The 24,628-nt window shown below is 43.9% G+C and overlaps 1 protein-coding gene across 1 annotated transcript in view; it reads right to left on the bottom strand.

The window, feature by feature from the left end:
* Window positions 1-24,628, bottom strand: part of INPP5D (inositol polyphosphate-5-phosphatase D) — a 217,429-nt gene that overhangs the window by 73,895 nt on the left and 118,906 nt on the right. The window contains exons 6-10 of the mRNA XM_038749732.1: window positions 14,341-14,428; window positions 6,426-6,506; window positions 6,185-6,256; window positions 4,297-4,420; window positions 2,306-2,412 (exon numbers count right to left, since the gene is read on the bottom strand). Coding sequence (XP_038605660.1) covers window positions 2,306-2,412; window positions 4,297-4,420; window positions 6,185-6,256; window positions 6,426-6,506; window positions 14,341-14,428 — 472 coding nt within the window. The remainder of the gene's footprint in view (window positions 1-2,305; window positions 2,413-4,296; window positions 4,421-6,184; window positions 6,257-6,425; window positions 6,507-14,340; window positions 14,429-24,628) is intronic.

Here is a 24,628-nt window from a genome sequence, read left to right as displayed (position 1 = left end):
GGTAGGGACCGTCTCTATTATGATGTCGACTTGTACTTCCCAAATGCTTAGAACAGTGCTCTGCACACAGTAAGTGCTCAATAAACACGATTGAATGAATAATTGCTCTCCAAAGAAGCCACTGATACTCCTGCCTCTCAAAAGATGCATCTCGAGGACATTCTCTGAGATTGCTGAGCTTCTTGATCTTCCCAGCTGGCCAGCTTCACACAGTTGCTGGTCTCACATAATTGTTTCTTTCTAACTTCATCCCCTTCATTTCCTAGGCAACCCTCTCCTTGGCACCCCTCCTTGCAATATCTCCCTTCACCCACTCTTCCCCAATTTGCTCTCTTTGTCCCTCACTCCATAGCATTTATTGAGTGCTTACTGCATGCAGAGCATTATGCTAAATGCTTGGAAAACTACAATTCAACACAGTTGGTAGACACAATCCCCACCCATGAGGAGCTGACAGTCTTCAAGGGAAAGACAGACATTAAAAAGCTAACCTTCCAATGTATCTCACTGTTGACTTTCCCATGGCTATCCCCTCATTCACTGAATTGATCAGTGGTATCTATTGAGTGCTTACAGGGTGAAGAACCCTGAGCTAAGCCCTTGGGAGAGTATGCCATTAGAGGCTTATATGATCCCTGTCCTTAAAGATTTTACAGTCTAGGGGAGGAGTTTACAATCTCCTGCTCTTCCCCCCTGCTTGGTATTCTCTGTAAGAGTTTAAGCTCCCTATAATTTGAGAATATATTACCTCTTCATGCTGTACTTTCCCAAGCGCTTGCTACAATGCATGATGCCAGTTGTTGCTATGTAAGCTGTCCTTTAGACTATAAGCTCCTCCTTTAAACTGTAAGCTTCTCGTCTAGAGTGTAATTTCACTGTGGGCAGGGAATGTGTCTGCTATGTTGTGTTGTACTCTCCCAAGTGCTTAGTACAGTACCCTGCATGCAATAAGCACTCGATAAATAGAATTGATTATTACTACTAGGCTGCAGGAAGGTAGAGTTTATCCTTTACATCCTGCCACCTAGGAAATATTCAAAGAACGGTTCCAGAACACAGCTTTCCTCTGGATTTCACTCCCCTCTCCCTGGGCCCTGCAGTCCCCTATAGCCCTTGGGGGTTGAAGAGTGGGAGACTGAGCTCTCTGGTGCATATTCTTCAGCTCTACCTCTACGTTCATATTCCTACCCTGTGTCCTCAGAATTGCTTAGACTTAATAGAGAAGCAGTATAGCCTAGTGGGTAGAGCATGGGCCCAGGAATGAGAGGGACCTAGGTTCTAATTCCAGCTTTGTCACTTGTCTGCTGTGTGACATTGGTCAAATCAATTAACTTCTCTGTGCCTCAGTCACCTCTTATGTAAAACGGGGATTGAGACTGTGAGCCCCATATGGGACAAAGACTGTGTCCAACCTAATTTACTTGTATCCACCCCAGTGCTTACAACAGCGCTTGGCACATTGTAAGTGCTTAATAAATACCATTATTATTATTATTAACAGATTGTGGGCTCCTTGAGGGACAGCGTCCATCTGTGTACTCTTTGCCAACACTCAATACAGTGTTTTGCATAGAGTAAGCACTTAATACTATTACTACTACATCCACCCCCAAACATACCTGGGTCCTCACAGGACACTACTAGCGAACCAGTAGTAATAATAATAATAATAATGGCATTTATTAAGTGCTTACTATGTGCAAAGCACTATTCAAAGCATTGGGGGTATACAAGGTGATCAGGTTGTCCTACAGGGGGCTCACAGTCTTCACCCCCATTTTACAGATGAGGTAACTGAGGCCCAGAGAAGTGAAGTGACTTGCCCAAAGTCACACAGCTGACAAGTGGCAGAGTAAGGATTCGAACCCATGACCTCTGACTCCAAAGTCCTTGCTCTTTCCACTAAGCCATGCTGCTTCTCTATTAGTAGTATTAGTAGTAGCAGTAGTAATCGATTAGTGTTGAACTAATACTAGCAATCGCCTATCTGATCAGATCACTCAGTAGATTTGGGGCTAAATTTGAAAATGGGCCTTTTTCACATCCTCCTTCTGTTCTTGGGGAAGTGTCAGTTTGAGTTCCAGATAAGTTCATCCCAAACATAACTCTTGCGGACTCAGAGGCCACTAGGTAACTGGGAATGTAGAATTTAGGATACAAGATCATTCTAGATGCAAAACCAACCAGCAAGTAAGTCAGGCTCTGCAGGATGGAATATCTAATCGGTAATCTCCCTTGGCTGTAGAAGAACAATGCAAAAAAAAAAGATGGAGTCCTCTTTTGGAACGAAGGATGTGTCACCTACCTTGGAATCAGCAAAAATATATTCTTTCCGTAGAGTTTTCTCCTTTTCGGTCTCCACCACAATCACTAACTTGTTAGGAAACTTCTGGGACTTGATGAGCTGTAGAACTTAACAGAATATGGAAGCCATAACAACTGAGTTAATGAAGAGGGAGAAGGTTCACTTTGAGCTTTTTATGCAAGGGTTAGAGAGTGTCACCAATCCAATTAATATTCTTTATCAACAACCTCGATTGAGAAACCTGCCGAATTAAGCGTCCTATGGTGATTGAAAGTTCAGCCCCTTACTGACCCGTGACTCCCAAGAGGCGACTAATGATAGCTTTTCCTCAATATGAGAGATGGTTCCTGCCATTGGTTTTTTTTCATTAGTGCTGGTCAGAAATCAGTATTGATGATCTGCAAAGAGACCCTCCACAATGCATCTGTTCCCAGACATATGATTTTGTCTGACTCATTCCTTTGTGCCAGCTATGGCTGCTTTGATCTCTGCTTCTGCCCATGCGGTTTCAGCAGCGCAAGGGGTTCCCGCCAGAATTTTTACCCCTTGCCGATAAAGCTGCTGGCTCCACAGAGCAGGGGTGCAGCACGGCCTAGAGGATAAAGCACAGGTCTGGGAGTTGGAAAGAAATGGGTTCTAATCCTGGCTCCGCACTTGTCTGCTGTGTGACCTTGGGAAAGTCGCTTCACTTCTCTGTGCCACAGTTACCTCGTCCGTAAAATGGGGGTTAATAATCAAAATAATGATGATGGCATTTATTAAGTGCTTACTATGTGCAGAGCACTGTTCTAAGTGCTGGGGAGGCTACAAGGTGATCAGGTTGTCCCACGGGGGGCTCACAGTCTTAATCCCCATTTTCCAGATGAGGTCACTGAGGCACAGAGAAGTTAAGGGACTTGCCCAAAGTCACACAGTTGGCAATTGGCGGAGCCGGGATATGAACCCGGCTCATCTCCTCATTCCTCTAGCCCCTCTACAAGATCAGGGCACCTCTTAAAACTCACATTTTATTCAATTGTTAAGTACCTGTGCCAGTATGATTGCTTATGAGAACATCTTAACTATTCTCCAAGAAACCCAGGAAAAGAGGGCTCTTCCAACATTTTTACCCCCTTCCTAGGGCCAGGCCTGCCCCAAGAGGTTCTTTTTTTATAGTATTAGTTAAGTACTTACTAAGTGCCAGGCACTGTACTAAGCACTGGGATAGATACGAGCCAATGAAATTGGACACAGTCCATGTGCCACAAGAGGCTTGTTGTCTGAATCCCCATTATACAGATGACGTAACTGAGGCATAGAGAAGTGAAGGTCACACAGCAGGCAAGTGACAGAGCTGGGATGAAAACCCAGGTCCCTTCCTACGCTGCTGCTAGTGCCAGCATCTAATAATAATAATAATATTTGTGGTATTTGTTAAGCGCTTACTGTGTTCTAGGCACTGTACTAAGCGCTGGGATAGATGCAAGGTAATCAGGTTGAACACAGTCTCTGTCTCAAATAGGGTTCACAGTCTTAAGAGAAGCAGTGTGACTCCCGGACTCTGGGGTAAGAGGTCATGGGTTCGAATCCTGGCTCCGCCACCTGTCTGCTGTGTGACATTGGGCAAGTCACTTAACTTCTCTAAGCCTCAGTTCCCTCATCTGTAAAATGGGGATTAAAACCGTGAGCCCTGATCACCTTGTATCCCCCCCAGCGCTTAGAACAGTGCTTTGCACATAGTAAGCGCTTAAATACCATCATCATTATTATTATTATTTTTCCAGTTCTCTGATATATGTGTGTCTTTGAGGCGCAAGAGTCATGACCTTTGCTAAAGTCAAGACTGATGACAGTGTTCCCCTCCATCTCCCAGCCCTGCTGTTTTGTCGCAGAAAGAGATTAATCTGACAGGATATGATCTTCCCAAAGTCATGCCAATTTTTACCACCCTCTGCTCTTCTAGCCTGCAAGTCATAAACCCAACAGATCATAACTGATTGAGGCTATCTTACTTTTCTTGTGGCTGAAGAATTTGTCTTCTGGACCGTCCTTGGATTTTTTGATAATCAATTTTCCAGTCTCAACATCCACTTTGAGCTGCATTTTCTGAGGAATTCCCAGAGATTCTGCTTTCACCTAGAGAAAAGAGGAAAAAAAAATTCATCACATGACTGCCTTCATCTCAGCCATATTCACTGTGAAGAGCACCTTCCCTAAATGAATAAAGCTGATTCTTGATTATTCAGGGACCTCTTATAATAATAATTTTGGTATTTGTTAAGCGCATACTATGTGCAAAACACTGTTCTAAGCGCTGGGGAGGATACAAGGTGATCAGCTTGTTCCATGTGGGACTCACAATCTTAATCCCCATTTTACAGATGAGGTAACTGAGGCACTGAGGCACAGAGAAGTCCCAGACTGAGCCCCTTCCTTCCTCTCCCCCTCGTCCCCCTCTCCATCCCCCCATCTTACCTCCCTCCCTTCCCCACAGCACCTGTATATATGTATATATGTTTGTACATATTTTTTTACTCTATTTATTTATTTATTTAATTTATTTGTACATATCTATTCTGTTTATTTTATTTTGTTAGTATGTTTGGTTTTGTTCTCTGTCTCCCCCTTTTAGACTGTGAGCCCACTGTTGGGTAGGGACTGTCTCTATATGTTGCCAATTTGTACTTCCCAAGCACTTAGTACAGTGCTCTGCACATAGTAAGCGCTCAATAAATATGATTGATGATGATGATGATCAAAGTCACATAGCCGACAAGTGGCAGAGCCAGGATTAGAACCCATGACCTCTGACACCCAAGCCCCTGCTCTTTCCACTGAGCCACGCTGCTTTTCTAGCCACTCTGCTTCTTGTCCAGTCTGTAAACTATCCAGGCCTGTTGCTTCCATTTCTTGATCCTGATCTTTCTGTGTGTATGGATTTATGTATCTATATATCTATCTATATGTACCTATATGTATATTCGCACAAAAACTTAAAAAGAAAAAACAAAAAAAACCCCTGTCTTTTGTTTTCAAACTCTGGCTTAAAAATGCCAATATGATACCAACCTGTCACACTGTTTGCACCAAAGGACAGATCCTTGCTGTGTTGTTGGGCTTGTCCCATTAGAAGGCCTAACTCTTTGAGCAAGACTTCACCCACTCTTTGAAAGACTCCATAAGCCTTTGCACTTGAGGAAACAGACTATGCCTGGAATACCCTTTTTAGTTTCTCTCCCTAAATCGGACTCATCAGACAGCCAGGAAATTGCCGTGTGTTGCCGCCACTGCGTCAGTAACCATCACACTACTCATTCCCTGAGCCCCCTTTTTTCCAGACTGAGCCCCTTTTTTCCTCTCCTCCTCCCCATCCCCCTACCTTACCTCCTTCCCCTCCCCAGGACACCTGTATATATGTTTGTACAGATTTGTTACTCTATTTTACTTGTACATATTTACTATTCTATTTATTTTGTTAATGACGTGCATCTAGCTTTATTTCTATTTATTCTGATGACTTGACACCTGTCCTCATGTTTTGTTTTGTTGTCTGTCTCCCCATTCTAGACTGTGGGCCCGCTGTTGGGTAAGGACCGTCTCTATATGTTGCCAACTTGTACTTCCCAAGCGCTTAGTGCAGTGCTCTGCACACAGTAAGCACTCCATAAATGATTGAATATATGAATGAATTTCCAAAGCCACTTATTTGCACGTCCATTATAGTGTTTAACAACTCTCACTGACTACCCAAATGATTTTTTGCTGCCCTTCAAGCTCATTTCATATTCAGGCACTTCCTGCTGGGTTTCTCTGCCACAGAAACCAGGGGACTTCAACGTAGATATGAACTCACTGAGCTTCCGTTCTTAGTCAGAAAGTATCCTCTTAGCTGCCATTTACCTCAAAGGTGACGGGAGGGATGAGCGAACGTCGATGTGTTGATTCAGGACCTTCCACCAATAATGTCTTTACCTGAAACAATGTACAAGGCCTGTCAACCTGAGATTTTAAGTAGGAATGAAGGAAAATCACAGTACATAGTATAGCTAGTGGACTACTGCAAGGAGAGAAAAGACAGAACTGAGGAGATCAGGAGATACCAGAAGGAGATAGAGAAAAGCGATCCTTTGACACACCGTACCTTGTCTTCGATAGAGGACAGCAAACTGGTCAGCTGGCTGAGTTTCACTATCATATTTGCTGGATTGGCTTCACCGGGCACCTAATGGCATTAGGAAAACAGTGAAGAGAAAGTGAGCTAGTTCATAGTGCTTGGAAGCTACCCAAGGGAGATTTGCGAATGAAAAACCAATGCTAATCCGAAGTGGGAGAGGGTCCCGAGTCCCCTGAGATGAAAGTGATAGAGGATGGTCCGTCAGGGCCAAATGACCTGAGGCTTGATGAAAACTTTCTATTAAATTATGTCCCCAGATTAAAGAGGAGCACGACCAGATCCTGAGAATTCAGGATTCAAAGCAGAGTAGCGGAGTTCAAAATTATAGCTGGATGTTGATATAGCACTAATCTAAGATTAAATATTGATGAAGAAGAGTTATTGATATCATAATTCCACACTGCATCTTTACGGTCCCTAGCACTATAGGCCGGGGCTTTCTTCTGCCTCGCTCATACACCTCACTTAAATTCCCCCCCAAATCTAAAAAATTCGTCTTGGATTCTCACTAGAGGTGACAGAAGGAGGCCACGGGACACCCACCTGACCACAGGATTTTCTTGACACCATTTCAGCTGTGACCAAGAAACCTCAGTGTTCCTCAATGACAGCCTTCCTCAGGGACTGCTTGCTTTCTTCAGGAGCCACGCATCAAATTACACTCAACCCTTCTCTTTCGTCTGCCGTCCTCCAATTGATTCCCCTACGGGGCAGCCACATGGTCATCCCCGCAGGCTGTCACAGAAGCCTGAGGTTGGGACTCAGCCTCATGGCAGTGCTCCACTCACTAGCTGGCACAATGATGGCCCCGGGGAGGAGGAAGCTTTGTCACTTGGCTCTCCAATTTTAGCTTTGGTAGTTTGTCTGATCGCCGTTGCATTCTATTTGATCACTGTTATACGATTATTTAAAATGAATATACTGCACAACTGTGTGATTAGTTATTTATGGCATATCCCGCAAACAAACAATAAAGATACACTTATTGCCCCTTTCCAGTTTATCTCCAGGGTTTTGGTCTCGTGGCTTTATTTGTTGCTAGATTCGGTTAGTCTCCCAGACTGGGAATTGGCTCATCAATCATTTGGGAAGACAGATACATTTCTTTCCTTCAATATTTATTTCTGAGAAGAGAAATGAAGTTATAGATTCATCCTCCCATACCACGGCACTTGGTTTGGGGTTGCCGAGGGAGCAAATTTATCCAAACTTAGACCAATTTCCAATTGTCTTTTTTTTTCTTTTCATCCCGGAGAGGGCCTGCAGTGGGTAGGAAGGGGAGCCCTCCCATTCTGTAGGCAAGACACGGCTCTCACTCCCTGGAATAAAATGACCAGAAACTCACTTACAGTTTGTTTTTTTTGTTTGTTTTCGGTTCCCCTTAACAGTTTACAAAGCCCATCCTACAACTTCCATCTGGCCTGACCCTACAGAAAACTGGATGGGAAATCCGGTAGCCTGAAATTATTCCCCACTCAGTTTGGGCACTTAATACTGCGCTCTGCACAAAGTGAGTGCTCAATGAATACCATTGATTGATTTGGGCAAATTGTACCATCTGATCGTGCCTCCATTTGCTCCCCCATGAAATGGATGTAGGAACGGCTGTCTGTTTATTGCACAATGTTTTTCATTCATCTTAAGGAATCAAATGACCACTTCTCTCCACTATTCCAGAACTGATTATCTAGTTCTCTCCTTCTCCCTTTTTGTTGCTCCATTTTGGAACATTTCTTTGCTCAGCAGCTCTTCCACCAATTCACTTTGACCCCTCGCTCTAATTCTGGCAAGAAGAGGAGGTTAAACTCATTAAAATTAGGACTATGGACTTTCTGTCAACAGCAATCCTATCTGTGGCTGCAATTAACTGGATAAATGAGTTGGTTGTTTTATGAAGCAATATGAGCATCCTCAAGGATGGTACATCAGTCTCTATCACCGGTAACATCAATAAAAATCAACCTAGACAACTTACAAGATTCCAGAGCTGAAAAGTCTTTAAAAATTCATTCATTCATTCATTCAATTGTTTTTATTGAGTGCTTACTGTGTGCAAAGCACTGTACTAAGCGCTTGGGAGAGTACAATACAGCGACACATTTTCTGCCCACAGTCTCTCCGAGGATGGTAAGTAGGGCGGCTTTTCATTAAAATAATTTTGTAAAAGCCAATCATTTGGATTAATTTTATACAGTCAGATGATACAGTTGCTAATACTATTTTAAAAATCCTTTTGTCTCTCTAACAGTGGGACAACAGAGTAACTTCAGACTCAACACAATGGTAAGTGGAATGTGGCCAGCTGAATTCTTAAAGAGTCACACTACATGGGATACATTACTAAGACATATACATTTTAAATTATATTTCTCAAAGGTTTAAGGCATCTCCCTCCTACACGTATTTAATTGTACATTCAATTAATTATTTTGATTATTGTGTTTATAAATACCTTGACGTCTGCTTCTGTGTTTAAGAATATAGGCTCTTTGTGGGCAGAAATTGCATCACTTGCTCATTTTGTACCTCTCAAACCCTTTAGTATAGAAAGGCTCAGTAAATGTTATTATTACTACAACTATTGCTCCATTACAACTCTACATGGACTTAGGTTCAGCCTTATCCTGAACCATGGGCTTCTTTGGACTGGCGGTGAGGGGAGAGGAACAAACACAAAGACTGTAGTAGCGTCTTAGTTAGACCTGCTAAGAACCTCTGGCCGGGCTGTAGAGCAGAGGGCCAGCCTGAAGCTGGAGAGGGGTGACCTGTGCCTTATAATAATAATAATAATAATAATAATAATAATAATGATAATAATGATGGCATTTGTTAAGCGCTTACTATGTGCAAAGCACTGTTCTAAGCGCTGGGGGGGATACAAGGTGCTCAGGTTGTCCCACGTGGGGCTCACAATCTTAATCCCCATTTTACAGATGAGGGAACTGAGGCTCGGAGAGGTTAAGTGACTGCCCAAGGTGTCACAGCTGACAATTGGTGGAGCTGGGATTCGAACCCATGACCTCTGACTCCCAAGCCCGGGCTCTTTCCACTGAGCCACACTGCTTCTTATCAATCAATCGTATTTATTGAGCGCTTACTTTTAGACTGTGAGCCCACTGTTGGGTAGGGACTGTCTCTATATGTTGCCAACTTGTACTTCCCAAGTGCTTAGTACAGTGCTCTGCACACAGTAAGCACTCAATAAATACTATTGATTGATTGATTGATTACTGTGTGCAGAGCACTGTACTAAGCGTTTGGGAAATACAAGTTGGCAACATATAGAGACGGTCCCTACCCAACAGTGGGCTCAGGTCTCCTCAGGCTACAGTGGGGACAACCGCTCCCAACAAGAGCTGAGGATTCACAGTCTCTAGGCAAAGAATTTAAAAATTGTCATACTTGTTAAGCGCTTACTATGTGTTAAGCACTGTACTAAACTCTGGGGTAAATACAAGATAATCAAGTCCCAAATGGGGCTTAGAGTCTAGGTAGGAGGGAGAACAGGTTAGCTCTCTTCCTCCCTTCAAGGTCCTGCTGAGAGCTCACCTCCTCCAGGAGGCCTTCCCAGACTGAGCCCCTTCCTTCCTCTCCCCTCGTCCCCCCTCCATCCCCCCCATCTTACCTCCTTCCCTTCCCCACAGCACCTGTGTATATGTATATATGTTTGTACATATTTATTACTCTATTTATTGATTGATTTATTCTACTTGTACATATCTATTCTACTTATTTTATTTTGTTAGTATGTTTGGTTTTGTTCTCTGTCTCCCCCTTTTAGACTGTGAGCCCACTGTTGGGTAGGGACTGTCTCTATATGTTGCCAATTTGTACTTCCCAAGCGCTTAGTACAGTGCTCTGCACATAGTAAGCACTCAATAAATACGATTGATGATGATGATGATGATGATCCCCATTTTGCAGATGAGGGAACTGAGGCACAGAGAAGTTAAGTGATTTGCCCAAGGTCACACAGCAGCCACGAGACGGAGCTGGGATTGCAATATGGGACCGCTGAGTCCCAGGGCCCTGTTCTTACCACCAGACCATGCTGCTTCTCTAGAATCATGAAGCTCATTCTTAGCGGAGAATTCAAGAGGCCTTCCCTGAGAAGCAGCGTGGCTCAGTGGAAAGAGCCCGGGCTAGTGTTTTGAGCCCACTGTTGGGTAGGGACCGTCTCTATATTTTGCCAACTTGTACTTCCCAAGCGCTTAGTACAGTGCTCTGCACACAGTAAGCGCTCAATAAATATGATTGAATGAATGAATGAACATAGTAAGTGCTTAATAAATACCTCCATTATTATTATTTGGAGTCAGAGGTCATGGGTTCAAATCCCGGCTCCACCAATTGTTAGCTGTGTGACTTTGAGCAAGTCACTTAACTCCTCTGTGCCTCACTTGCCTCATCTGTAAAATGGGGATTAAGACTGTGAGCCCCCCATGGGACAACCTGATTCATTCATCCCTACCCAACAGTGGGCTCACAGTCTAGAATGGGGAGACAGAGAACAAAACAAAACATATTAACAGAATAAAATAAATAGAATAAATATGTACAAGTAAAATAAATCAATAAATAGAGTAATAAATATGTACAAACATATATACATATATACAGGAGCTGTGGGGAAGGGAAGGAGGTAAGGCAGGGGGGATGGAGAGGGGGAGGAGGTGGAGAGGAAGGAGGGGGCTCAGTGTGGGAAGGCCTCCTGGAGGAGGTGAGCTCTCAGTAGGGCCTTGAAGGGAGGAAGAGAGCTAGCTTGGCGGATGTCGGGAGGGAGGGCATTCCAGGCCCTGATCACCTGATCACCTTGTAACCTTCCCCAGTGCTTAGAACAGTGCTTTGCACATAGTAAGCGCTTAATAAATGCCATCATTATTATAGAGAAGCAGCATGGCTCAGTGGAAAGAACCCGGGCTTTGGAGTCAGAGGTCACAGGTTCAAATCCCAGCTCTGCCAATTGTCAGCTCTGTGACTTTGGGCAAGTCACTTCACTTCTCTGTGCCTCAGTTACCTCATCTGTAAAATGGGGATGAAGACTGTGAGCCCCCCGTTGGACAACCTGGTCACCTTGTAACCTCCCCAGCGCTTAGAACAGTGCTTTGCACATAGTAAGTGCTTAATAAATGCCATTAAAAAAAGTATACAACCTTGGGTTATGGGATCATTCAGAATGAGACTAGCTAATGGAAAGCCAGATTTCTGACTTTTGAGAGGAATGGTCAGAGCATGCAGAGGAGGTGACTGGATGACAGGATGGGCAGAACTCAGGGAGGAAGCAGTGTGGCCTAGTGAAAAGAGTATGGGTCTGGGATTCAGAGGATCTGGGTTCTAATCCTAGTTCTACCACTTACCTGCTTTGTAACCTTGGGCAAGTCACTTAGCTTCTCTGTGCCTCAGTTTCTGATTGATCCCTGCACCCCCTTTAAATAATCTGCCTTGACTGATGCTTTCTTGTGTCATATCCCACAAGACATTGTGGGAAGAATATGCCTTAATTCCGGTGCCAGCCTAGCCAAAATTGTAGTGAAAGCACATGATACGTGAGAACTGAGTGTAAAATAATAATAATAATGATAATAATAATAATAATAATAATAATAAATCAATTGTATTTATTCAGTGCTTACTGTGTGCAGAGCACTGTACTAAGCGCTTGGGAAGTACAAATTGGCAACATATAGAGATGGTCCCTACCCAACAGTGGGCTCACAGTCTAGAAGGGGGAGACAGAGAACAAAACCAACCATATTAACAAAATAAAATAATAACCATCATGATGGTATCGTTAAGCACTTACTATGTGTCAGGCACGGTTCTGAGCCTGGGGTAGATACAAGGCAATCACGTTGTTCCACGTGGGGCTCCTAGCCTTAATCCCCATTTTACAGATGAGGTAACTGAGGCACAGAGAAGGGAAGCAACTTGCCCAAAGTCACACAGTTGATGAGTGGCAGAGCCAGGATTAGAACCCTTGACCTCTGGCTCCCAAGCCCATGCTCTTTCTACTAAACCACACTGCTTCTCATGTAATTCCACTGCCATAACAATTTAGTTTATATTTGAGAGCCTGCCAATCAGTTCATCAATGGTAAGCCCGGAGGTCAGAGTGCAGCAGAAGCCCAACTCAAATCCCCTGCCTTAGAGGAGTTCCTGATCATCTACATCCTATGACACCATTGCATTTCACTAACCCACAAACATCTAAAAGACAGATTGCAGGTCCAATTGAAAAGTGCCATGGACACTGATGTATTATCACATATTTTCTGCATACATTTGCCTTTTTACTTGTTTTTTGATGTGTGTCTCCCCCCTTCTAGACTGTGATCCCGTTGTGGGCAGGGATTGTCTCTCTTTGTTGCTGAATTGTACTTTCCAAGCGCTTAGTACAGTGCTCTTCACACAGTAAGCGCTCAATAAATGCAACTGAATTGAACTGAGTTAAAATGGGGATTCAGCTTCTGTTCTCCCTCCTAATTAGATTAAGAGCCCTATATGGGACAGGGACTACATCCAACCAGACTGATTTGTATCTACACCAGCATTCAGGGCTCGACACATATTAATCAATAGTATTTGTTGGACACTCACTTGATTAACTTGTATCTACCCCAGTGCTTAGTATAGTGCTTGGCACATAGTAAGTGCTTAACGAATAGCATTAAAAAAGAAAAGATAGTAGACATGGTCCCCGCCCTCAGGGAGTTTCCAATCTCAGAAGGGAAAAGAGTGTACTTTCTTTTCAAATTATGCTTTGAAGGTGGAAACTGGGCCACCAGGGAGCCTACACTTTAGCAGCATTGACACTAGATCAGAGCTCCTCGATCTTTAAAAACAACACAAAACAACAACGACGACGACAACAACATCAGAAAGCCCCAAAACTTTCTGTTTAGTAGACTTTTTTTTTTCTTCAACATGATTTGGGCAAACTGCAAACATCTGATTTGATCTTGGTCTCTGAACTTAGTGGACCACTGTCCTGTAAGTGCAACCTCTCCCCCTCGCCTCCACTCTCCATCCCCCCGTCTTACCTCCTTCCCTTCCCCACAGCACCTGTATATATGTATATATGTTTGCACATATTTATTACTCTATTTATTCATTTATTTATTTTACTTGTACATATCTATTCTATTTATTCTATTTTATTAGTATGTTTGGTTTTGTTCTCTGTCTCCCCCTTCTAGACTGTGAGCCCACTGTTGGGTAGGGACCGTCTCTATAAGTTGCCAACTTGTACTTCCCAAGCGCTTAGTACAGTGCTCTGCACACAGTAAGCGCTCAATAAATACGATTGATTGATTGATTGAGTGTACAGAATTCTGCACTAAGCACTTGGAAAGAAACAGTAGTAAGCACTTACAAAATCCCATTAAGAAGAAGAAGAAAGAAGAGTACCAAGCAGGTAGAGGAGAAACCATGCTCAATCGCCCACAGGATACTGATTCTGCACAGAAACAGCTCTGTGGAAATGCCCTGGCCTTAATGCTTTAATGCTCCAGCAGGAAGTAAGAGGTTTTAATAAAGCAGGCTTAGTTACTGTGCTCCAACATCAAAACCTAGAAGGTTCTCTAAAAGGCAGCAGCTGAAAAGGGATCTAGTTGGGAAGCAGTGTGGCTCAGTGGAAAGAGCACAGGCCTGAGAGTCATCTATCCGCCGTGCAACCTTGGGCAAGTCACTTCTCTCTGCCTCAGTTACCTCATCTGTAAAATGGGGATTAAGACTGGAATCCTTATGTGGGACAGGGACTGTGATCAAACCAGTTATCTTGCATTTAACCCCGCAAATGAGAAAAAGTTGTAACTTGTACACTGAGCAAAGCGAAGTCACTACAGGAAAACCATTCTCCTGATTTCGGTACCTAAAAACTGACCTGAGGACGTGGCCGGATGCCGGGGGACAGCTGCTGGTCGAACAACTTCTGCATGGATTCCAGGGAAGGCAGGGTCCTGGTGACTTCACTGAAAGCACAGACACAGGGGGAATCCATCAGTCAATCAATACCACTGCCCTACTGAGAGCTCACCTCCTCCAAAAGGCCTTCCCAGACTGAGCCCCCTTTTTTCTCTCCTCCTCCCCATCCCCCCCGTCCCACCTCCTTCCCCTTCCCACAGCACCTGTATATATGTTTGTACAGATTTATTACTCTATTTTACTTGTACATATTTACTATTCTATTTATTTTGTTAATGTGGCCCATCTAGCTTTATTTCTATTTGTTCTGATGACTTGAAACCTGTCCACATGTTTTGTTTTGTTGTCTGTCTCCCCGTTCTAGACTGTGAGCCCGTTGTTGGGTAGGGACCGTCTCTATATGTTCCCAAGCGCTTAGTACAGTGCTCTGCACATGGTAAGCGCTCAATAAATACGATTGAATGAATGAATGAGTGGTTACTCTGTGCAGATCCATATACTAACCACCAGAGAAGCAGCGTGGTTCAGTGGAAAGGGCACGGGCTTTGGAGTCAGAGGTCATGGGTTCAAATCCCACTTCCACCACTTGTCAGCTGTGTGACTTTGGGCAAGTTACTTGACTTCTCTGTGCCTCAGTTCCCTCATCCGTAAAATGGGGATTAAGTCTGTGAGCCCCACGTGGGACAACCTAATCACTTTGTATCCTCCCCAGCGCTTAGAACTGTGCTTTGCACATAGCAAACGCTTAATAAATGCCATCATTATTATTATAAAAAAGACTCGGGAGATCAATCACTTTTTAATGGTATTTTTTAAGCACTTTTAATGTGCCATTCATTCATTGCATTTATTGAGTACTTACTGTGTGCAAAGCATTGTGCTAAGCACCTGGGAGAGTACAACAGAACAACAGACATATTCCCTTTCGACAATGAGATCACAGGCACTAAGCACTTGGATAAATAGCTCTTAGAACAGTGCTTTGCACATAGTAAGCGCCTAATAAATGCCATTATTATTATTATTATTATTATTATTATTATTATTATTATTATTATTACAAGCTAATCAGATTAAACAAAGTCCATGTCAGACATGGGGTTCACAGTCTTAATTTCCATTCTACAGCTGAGGTAACTAAGGCACAGAGAACTTGTACGACTTGCCCAGTGTCATACAGCAGACAAGTGGCTGTGAGCCCACAAGTGGCTGTGAGTTAGACTGTGAGCCCACTGTTGGGTAGGGACCGTCTCTATATGTTGCCAACTTGTACTTCCCAAGCGCTTAGTACAGTGCTCTGCACGCAGTAAGCGCTCAATACGATTGATTGATTGATTGATTGATTGATTGACGGAGCCAGGGTTAGAACACAGGTTCTTCTGAGTTCCAGGCCCGTGCTCTATCCACTAGGCAATGTTGCTTCTTTATTGAGATCTTACTGTGTGCAGAGCACTGTTGGGAGCACAATATGACGGAGATGGTAGACACAATCCCAGCCCATAAGGCTGGGAGAAACAGCATGGGTTAGCAGAAAAGTCTAGAGGGAGGGACAGGCATTAATATAAATAAGCTCTGTGGGGCTGAGGAAGGGGTGAATAATAGTTGCAAATCCAAGTGTAAGAGTGACACAGAAGGGAGTGGTAGAAGAGGAATTGAGAGCTTAGTTCATTCATTCATTCATTCAATCGTATTTATTGAACGCTTACTGTGCGCAGAGTTGGGGAAGACCTCTTGGAGATGTGCTCTTAATAAGGCTTTGAAGGTGGAGACAGTGACTGTCAGTTGTATATGGAGAGGGATGATTCCTGATCCCAAGGAGTTTACAATCTAACGGATGAGACAGTCACTAAATTACAGGTAGGGGAAGCAATAAAATGTAGAGATGTATAGAGTGTTATAAGATGGTGTAAGGACCTAATTGTGTAGGTGACAAAAAAAGTCCTGAGGTAGCATCTGTGGGGGAAACATATGGTGGAGAGATGAGATTAATTAGGGAAGGCCTCCTAGAAGAGATGTGATTTCAGACAGGCCTTGAAAATGGGGAGGGAATTGGTTTGATGGACATAATGGGGACAGAGTTCTACGTAGAAGGGAAGGTATAGAGGTCAGGGGTGACAGACAAGAAAGAGGGACTACTCGGCTTGAGTGGTATGTAATGTGCAAGGTGGGGTAATAATAATAATAATGATGGCATTTATTAAGCGCTTACTATGTGCAAAGCACTGTTCTAAGCGCTGGGGAGGTTACAAGGTGATCAGGTTGTCCCACGGGGGGGGCTCACAATCTTAATTCCCATTTTACAGATGAGGTAACAGGCACAGAGAAGTCAAGTGACTTGCCCAAAGTCACACAGCTGACAATTGGCGGATCCGGGATTCGAACCCATGAACTCTGACTCCAAAGCCCGGGCTCTTTCCATTGAGCCACGCTGGACATGTAAGGGATAGAGAGCTGAGTCCCTTAAAGCCAATGAACAGGAGTTTCTGCTTGAGTCAGAAAAGAACCGTCGTATGTTTTTGAGGAGAAGGGAGATGAGCACAGGACAAGGTTAGAAAAAAATGATCTGGGCAGCAGAGAGAAGTATTCATTCAATCGTATTTATTGAGCACTTACTGTGTGCAGAGCACTGTACTAAGCGCTTGGGAAGTACAAGTTGGCAACATATAGAGATGGTATGAACTGGAGAGGGCAGGGACTGGAGGCTGAGAGGTCCCAGAGGAGGTTACTACAGTAGTCAAGCTGGGATATAGCAAGATAGAGAAGCAGCGTGGCTCAGTAGAAAGAGAACGGGCTTTGGAGTCAGAGGTCGTGGGTTCGAATCCCGGCTCTGCCACATGCCTGCTGTGTGACCTTGGGCAAGTCACTTCAGTTCTCTGAGCCTCAGTTACCTCATCTGTAAAATGGGGATTAAGAGTGTGAGCCCTGCGTGGGACAACCTGATCACCTTGTATCCCCCCAGCACTTAGAACAGTGCTTTGCACATAGTAAGCACTTAACAAATGCCATCATTATTATTATTATTATTATTATTAAGTGCCTAGACCCACGTGTGTGCCAGGTTGGTTAGATGGAGAGGAAAGAGCAGATCGTGGAATTGTTGGAAATGTTTCAACGGGGGTTGAAAGACTAGACCGTAAGCTCGTCGTCTAGACTGTAAACTCCTTGTGGGCAGGGAACGTGTCTACCAGCTCTGTAATAGTGTACTCTCCCAAGGACTCAGTACAGTGCTCTGCCCACAGTAAGTGCTCAATAAATATGACTCATTGATTAAATGAGAGTTGTCGAGGATACTGCCAAGGTTTCTTGCTTGAGAGGCGGGGAGGATGGAGATGGTGTTAATTGAGGTGAGAAAGCTATGTGGAGGATAGAAAGATTAGGAGGATTAGGAGGGGAGGATTAGGGCAAGGCCAGGACAAAGGATATAGATGTTTTCAGCTGGAACATGAGGTCAGCGTGGCCTAGTCGAAAGTGCCTGGGCGTCAGAGGACCTGTGTTCTAATCCTGGCTCCACCACTTAATGAAAATAATAACAGTAATAATAATAATAACGATGGTCTTTGTTAAGCATTTACTGTGTGCCAGGCACTATTTTAAGTGCTGGGGTAGATAGAAGCAAACTGAGCTGCACACAGTCTCTGTCCCATGTAGGGACATGCAGAAAAGCAGCATGGCCTAGTGGATAGACCACCAGCCTGGGAGTCAGAAGGTTGTGGGTTCTAATCCCAGCTCCGCCACTTGTCTGCTGTGTGACCCTGGGCAAGTCATTTCACTTCTTTGTGCCTCAATTATCCCACCTGTAAAATGGGGATCTAGACTATGAGCCCCATGTGGGACAGGGACTGTGTCCGGCCCGATTTACTTGCATCCACCTCAGCGCTTAGTACAGGGCTTGGCACATAGTAAGCGCTTAACAAATACCATCATTATTACTATTATTAGGGCTCACAATCTCAATCTCCATTTTACAGATGAGGTAACTGGGGCACAGAGAAGTGAAGTGACTTGCCCAAGGTCACCCAACGTGTACTTCCCAAGCGCTTAGTACAGTGCTCTGCACACGGTAAGTGCTCAATAAATACGATTGAATGAATGAATACAGCAAACACTTCGTGGAACTGGGATTAGAAACCACGACTTCTGACTCCCAACCCGTTATTCTTGCCACTAAGCCATGCTGCTTCTCCAAGTAGTATCTACTCAAGTGCTTAAAGTGCTTGACAAATACCACAATAATTATTATTCATTCAGTCAGTCAGTCAATCGTATTTATTGAGCGCTTACTGTGTGTAGAGCACTGTACTAAGCGCTTGGGAAGTACAAGTTGGCAACATCTAGAGACAGTCCCTACCCAACAGTGGGCTCACAGTCTAGAAGGGGGAGACAGAGAACAAAACATATTAACAAAATAAAATAAATAGAATAAATATGTACAAATAAATAGAGTAATAAATACATATAAACATATATACAGGTGCTGTGGGGAGGGGAAGGAGGTAAAGCAGGGGGGATGGAGAGGGGGAGGAAGGGGAGAGGAAGGAGGGGGCTCAGTCTGGGAAGGCCTCAGTTACCTCATTATGATTCTTATGTCTAAAGCCGAAGTAGCTAAGAGTGGCATTCCTCTGACCATGGCAATACTCATGAACACGATGGTAGGTATTTCAAAACCCGAGCTGCTGACTAGAGCAGTACAATGGAACATCTGCTCTTGGCCCCTGATCCTCAGGGACCCATGGGGCAGGTATTGGTCTACACTGGTGTGGGCCACTTTGTCAGTAAGTAAATCGTATTCACTGAGCACTTACTGTGTGCAAAGCACTCTCCTAAACTCTTGGGAGAGTGCAATGTAATCATATAACACACTCACATTCCCTGCCCACAACAAGCTTATAGTCTAGAGGGGGAGACAGACAGACACTGGACTGAGCTGCTCATGGAAGATTTTTTTACAGTCATTTCACCACTCCAATTAGTTACGAGACAAGACGCCGCTCTGCTAATCGTTGATAATTGTGGTATTTGTTAAGCGCTTGTTATGTGCCAAGCACTGTAGCTACAGGATAATTGGGTTGAACACAGTCCCTGTCCCTCAGAGGGCTCACATCTTAATCCCCATTTTACAGAGCTACAGAGAAGTTAAGTGACTTGCCCAAGGTCACACAGCGGAAAAGTGGCAGAGCTGGGATTAAAACTCAGGTCCACGGGCTCACAGGCCTGTGGTCTTTCCACTAAGCCATGCTGCTTCTCCTCCCCTACCTCTGAGCCAAATACAGTGGTGAGATGGATGTAAAGGAAGCATGGCAAAATGGATAGAGCACAGAGCTGGGGGTCAGAAGGTTGTGGGTTCTAATTCTGGCTTCACCATTCGCTTGCTGTGTGAACTTGGGCAAGTCGCTTCACTTTTTGGGGCCTCAGTTACCTCACCTGGAAAGTGGGGATTGAGACTGTGAGCCCCATTTGAGATTGTGAGCCCACTGTTGGGTAGGGACCGTCTCTTTATGTTGCCAACCTGTACTTCCCAAGCACTTAGTGCAGTGCTTTAAACACAGTAAGCGCTCAATAAATACGATTGAATGAATGAATGCATGAGATAAGAACTGTATTCAACCTGATTTGCTTGTATCCACCCCAGCGTTTAGTACAGTGCCTGACACACCATAATTGCTTAACAAATAACATTACTACATTATTCTCTTCCTCTTCAACCCCTCTCTAGTCCACTCCCTGAGGGGGCCTCTCATTTGCCTCTCCTTGAGGCCCAAGGCACTTCCAACTTGTACTTCCCAAGCGCTTAGTACAGTGCTCTGCACACAGTAAGCGCTCAATAAATACGATTGATTGATTGTAATCTGGTGCTGACAGTGGCACAGCTTCAGAACAGAAACAGCAGCTCTCCTGGCTGCAGAAATGTCAGCTTGAAAAGTGTTTCTTGGTAGAGTAAAATCCTTTTGGGGCCAAATCTGTGATAGGAGACCTAATACAGAAGCAGCGTGGCTCAGCGGAAAGAGCCCGGGCTTTGGAGTCAGAGGTCACGGATTCTAATCCTGGATCCGCCGCTTGTCAGCTGTGTGACTTTGGGCAAGTCACTTCACTTCTCTCTGCCTCAGTTACCTCATCTGTAAAATGGGGATTAAGACTGCGAGCCCCCCGTGGGACAATCTGATCACCTTGTATCCACCCCCGGCACTCAGAACAGTGCTTTGCACATAGTAAGCTCTTAACAAATGTCATTATTATTATTATTATTATTATAGAAAGGACACCTGATTCCTCAAGGCTAGGGCCTATATCTTCTACTTTTATGGTATGTTCCACAGACACCAATACAGTGTCCCTAACAAGTCAGTGCTCAATAAGCGCTGTTACTAGAGATGAGGAGGAGATGGGGGTACTGAGTTATGTAGACAAGATCAATGCTTTTGGAGCTCCGTACCAGCAGTTCTACTTTGGAGTTCCCCATCTGACAGCAGAGAGCCTTTCCGGCTTTTCCTTCCCCAGGCTCTTCCCCCTCATTCTACTTTTCCCTTAGGGAGCCTCAGAGTCCAGGCAGGTTGGCAAAATGCTTTCTAGCAACTCTGGGAGCCACCATGGAATGGCTGGACTTGTGGGCCAATAAGTTGGCACTAGGGAGGCCCCAGCCCCGTTACCCAAAACCTCCTCGTTTGTGCCATTCCACCCATGGTTTTTCAATCTTGCCGAACTGCAACAAGATGAACCGATGCCCAATCTCCCTATTGTAAACCGAGAATCCAGTTCTGCTAGTACCGTGAGCATGCACCATTTTGTGACCTCTTTTCAATCTGTTCGTAGGTTTGGTCCTTTTAGACTTCACTAACTATATAACTATATATAACTCCCCTCAAGGCCCTATTGAGAGCTCACCTCCTCCAGGAGGCCTTCCCAAACTGAGCCCCTTCCTTCCTCTCCCCCTCGTCCCCCTCTCCATCCCCCCATCTTACCTCCTTCCCTTCCCCACAGCACCTGTATATATGTATATATGTTTGTACATATTTATTACTCTATTTATGTATTTATTTTACTTGTACATATCTATTCTATTTATTTTATTTTGTTAGTATGTTTGGTTTTGTTCTCTGTCTCCCCCTTTTAGCCTGTGAGCCCACTGTTGGGTAGGGACTGTCTCTATATGTTGCCAACTTGTACTTCCCAAGCGCTTAGTACAGTGCTCTGCACACAGTAAGCGCTCAATATGATTGATGATGATGATGATAACTAACTATATATCCCCCTTTTAGATATCTATAACTAACTATATAACTATATAACTATTACTAACTAAATAACTATATATAACTATATATAACTCTATATCCCCCTTTTAGACTGTGAGCCCACTGTTGGGTAGGGACTGTCTCTATATGTTGCCAACTTGTACTTCCCAAGCGCTTAGTACAGTGCTCTGCACACAGTAAGCGCTCAATAAATACGATTGATTGATTGATTGATTGATTGGTCCATGTTGGCAGGCATTCCAAGTGAATCCGTGAACCTCCCCCACCGGCTATCCATTCTGCTGGAGTCCAAACCTCAGGTACATTTGAGCTATTCTACTTCATTTCTCTTCAGGGCCGCGGTGCCCATGTTCTCACTCTAGCTCATTTGTTTTTCACCTCCAAATGTGATCGGCCTTCTCAGTGTTCATTGAGCCTCTCTGATGAACTCTAGAGCACTGTCATCATTATTAATGGTATTTATTGAGTGCTTATTATGTGTAGGGCATTGTTCTAAGTCCTTGGGAGGATACAGTACAATGTTACAATGACAATGTTGTAACAGAATTGGCAGACACATTCCCTAGACTATAAGCTCATAGTGGGCAGGAAATGTGTGTGTTATATTGTACTCTCCAAGGTGCTTAGTACAGTGCTCTACACACTGTAATTTCTCAATAAATATGACTATCTGACTACCCACAATGAGCTTACAGTTTTTGAGGGGGAGACAGACGCTAATATAAATAACTTGTAATACATTAGTTCTGTGGGCTGGGCGGGGGCAGGCGACGCAAATATCAAATGCCCAAAGGTCACAGATCTTCTAGATCTTCTAGACTGTGAGCCCAGTTGAGTAGGGACCATCTCTATATGTTGCCAACTTGTACTTCCCAAGCGCTTAGTACAGTGCTCTGCACACAGTAAGCGCTCAATAAATACGATTGAATGAATGAATGTATCTAAGCATGAAGACAAAGCAGAGGAGAGATGAAGAGCTGGGGAAAAGAGGGTTTAATTGGGGAAGGCCTCAGAAGAGATGTGACTTTCTTGGAGGCTTAGAATAAATCTTGCAATCTAACAGATCTGAGCATTGTCTCATTAAAATCCATTTTTATATCTACATTTTGGGAGCTATGCCCTCCTCCCCCCATCCCCAAAGTACCTTTTGGGGTCACTGCGGTCACATCAGATGGATGTGAACTTTGTTTGCTTCTAAGTCAAGACCCGAGTGTTATTACTAAGACAGGTGAAGCCAGGAGGCTGAGCCTTCTGGGACCATCCCTTCTCTCTTTCCCGAGCTTGCCTGTCTCCAACCCTATAATTTGGTTTACAACAGGCCCATCCATTGTGATGACTGATTGGGCGTGCAGACCTGGAAGAGTCATAAGCCCTAGTAGCATTGGTTTCCAATCAGGGCACGGATGTGAACATAAAGAGAGAGACCTAGTGAAGCAATTGCTCTATTTCTTGTACCTCATTGACAAGAAATTCGGTAGGCCATTAGTGTTTTATGTAAGTTTTCAATAACACCCGGGGTCACACTGCAGCTTACGCGGTTGACAGAATTTCAAATGCTCTATATTAGAAGTGCCCTTTTCCTACACCTTTCAGGCTATCAGGAAACTGGCAACTGTTCTATCAAACATGCTCCTATGGATTTTAATGCTATATGTGGTATTGCTATTGCTTCAGGCAGTTATATAACCAGGGCCCAGGAAATTTCCAAAAGAAATGATATCTCTGGTTCAGGTTTGGCATTCTGCCTTGCAATGAAACTATTACTTGAGACCCAGAAAAATTAAATCCTGTTCATGGTTAATTGAACATTGAAGAACGGCAACAAATTCTTGGCCAGAAGCATGAAATTAACCTAGTTTAGCATGCCTAACATTTATTTTAAGCCCCCAAACTAATAATTTAGCCTTTTGCAAATCCAAGTCAATTTTACCAGCTGTCAACATTTTTTTAATGGTACTTAAGTACTTACTATAATAATAATAATAATAACAATGGTATTTGTAAAGTGCTTACTATGTGCAAAGCACTGTTCTAAGTGCTGGGGAGGTTACAAGGTGATCAGGTTGTCCCACGGGGGGCTCACAGTTTTAATCCTCATTTTACAGATGAGGTAACTGAGGCACAGAGAAGTTAAGTGACTTGCCCAAAGTCACACAGCTTACAGTTGGTGTAGCGGAATTTGAACCCATGACCTCTGACTCCAAAGTCCATGCTCTTTCCACTGAGCCACGCTGCTTCTCCATACTATACTGTATGCCAGACACTGTACTAAATGCAGGGGTGGATAGAAGATAATCAGGTTGGACACAGTCCATCTCCCACATGGGGTTCACAGCTTTAATCTCCATTTTACAGAAAATGTAACTGAGGCACAGATAAATTAAGTGACTTGTTCAAGGTCACAGGGCAGACAAGTGGCAGAGCTGAGATTAGAACCCAGGTCCTCTGACTCCTATGCCCGTGCGCTTTCCACTAAGCCATGTTACTTCTCTAGACAACTTGTGGAGATGTTTTGGTAGAGGAGGAAAATCAGTTATTAATTTCTAGCAAGTAAATTTGTTATTATTATGAACCATGATTAAAATTTGAATCCAGTATTCTTCCAGGGACGAACTCTCTTTCATTTTTCCTCACGGCATTACTGTGAGAGAAGAAGTGGGGAGAAAGTTTCATTCTCATTTTAGAGCTAGAGAAATTAAATCAGAGAGGGGAGGTGATTTGTTACAGGTCAAACGACATTTAGTCTCAGCTTTGTTGTTGACACCAAGGCCTCCTCTAAACTACATGGCTAAATCTCTTCTACCTTGTACATCTTTCTAGACTGTGAGCCCACTGTTGGGTAGGGACCGTCTCTATATATTGCCAACTTGTACTTCCCAAGTGCTTAGTACAGTGCTCTGCACACAGTAAGCGCTCAATAAATACGATTGATTGATTGATCTGGGAAAGCACAAGAAAAATAAATGTCCTGAGCATGACCTAGTGGAAAGAATACAC

Source organism: Tachyglossus aculeatus, chromosome 1, assembly GCF_015852505.1.
Source record: "Tachyglossus aculeatus isolate mTacAcu1 chromosome 1, mTacAcu1.pri, whole genome shotgun sequence".
NCBI classification, from domain to species: domain Eukaryota; kingdom Metazoa; phylum Chordata; class Mammalia; order Monotremata; family Tachyglossidae; genus Tachyglossus; species Tachyglossus aculeatus.
Note: the sequence above shows the minus strand (reverse complement) of the source record. Positions and strands in the feature narration are given on the sequence as shown.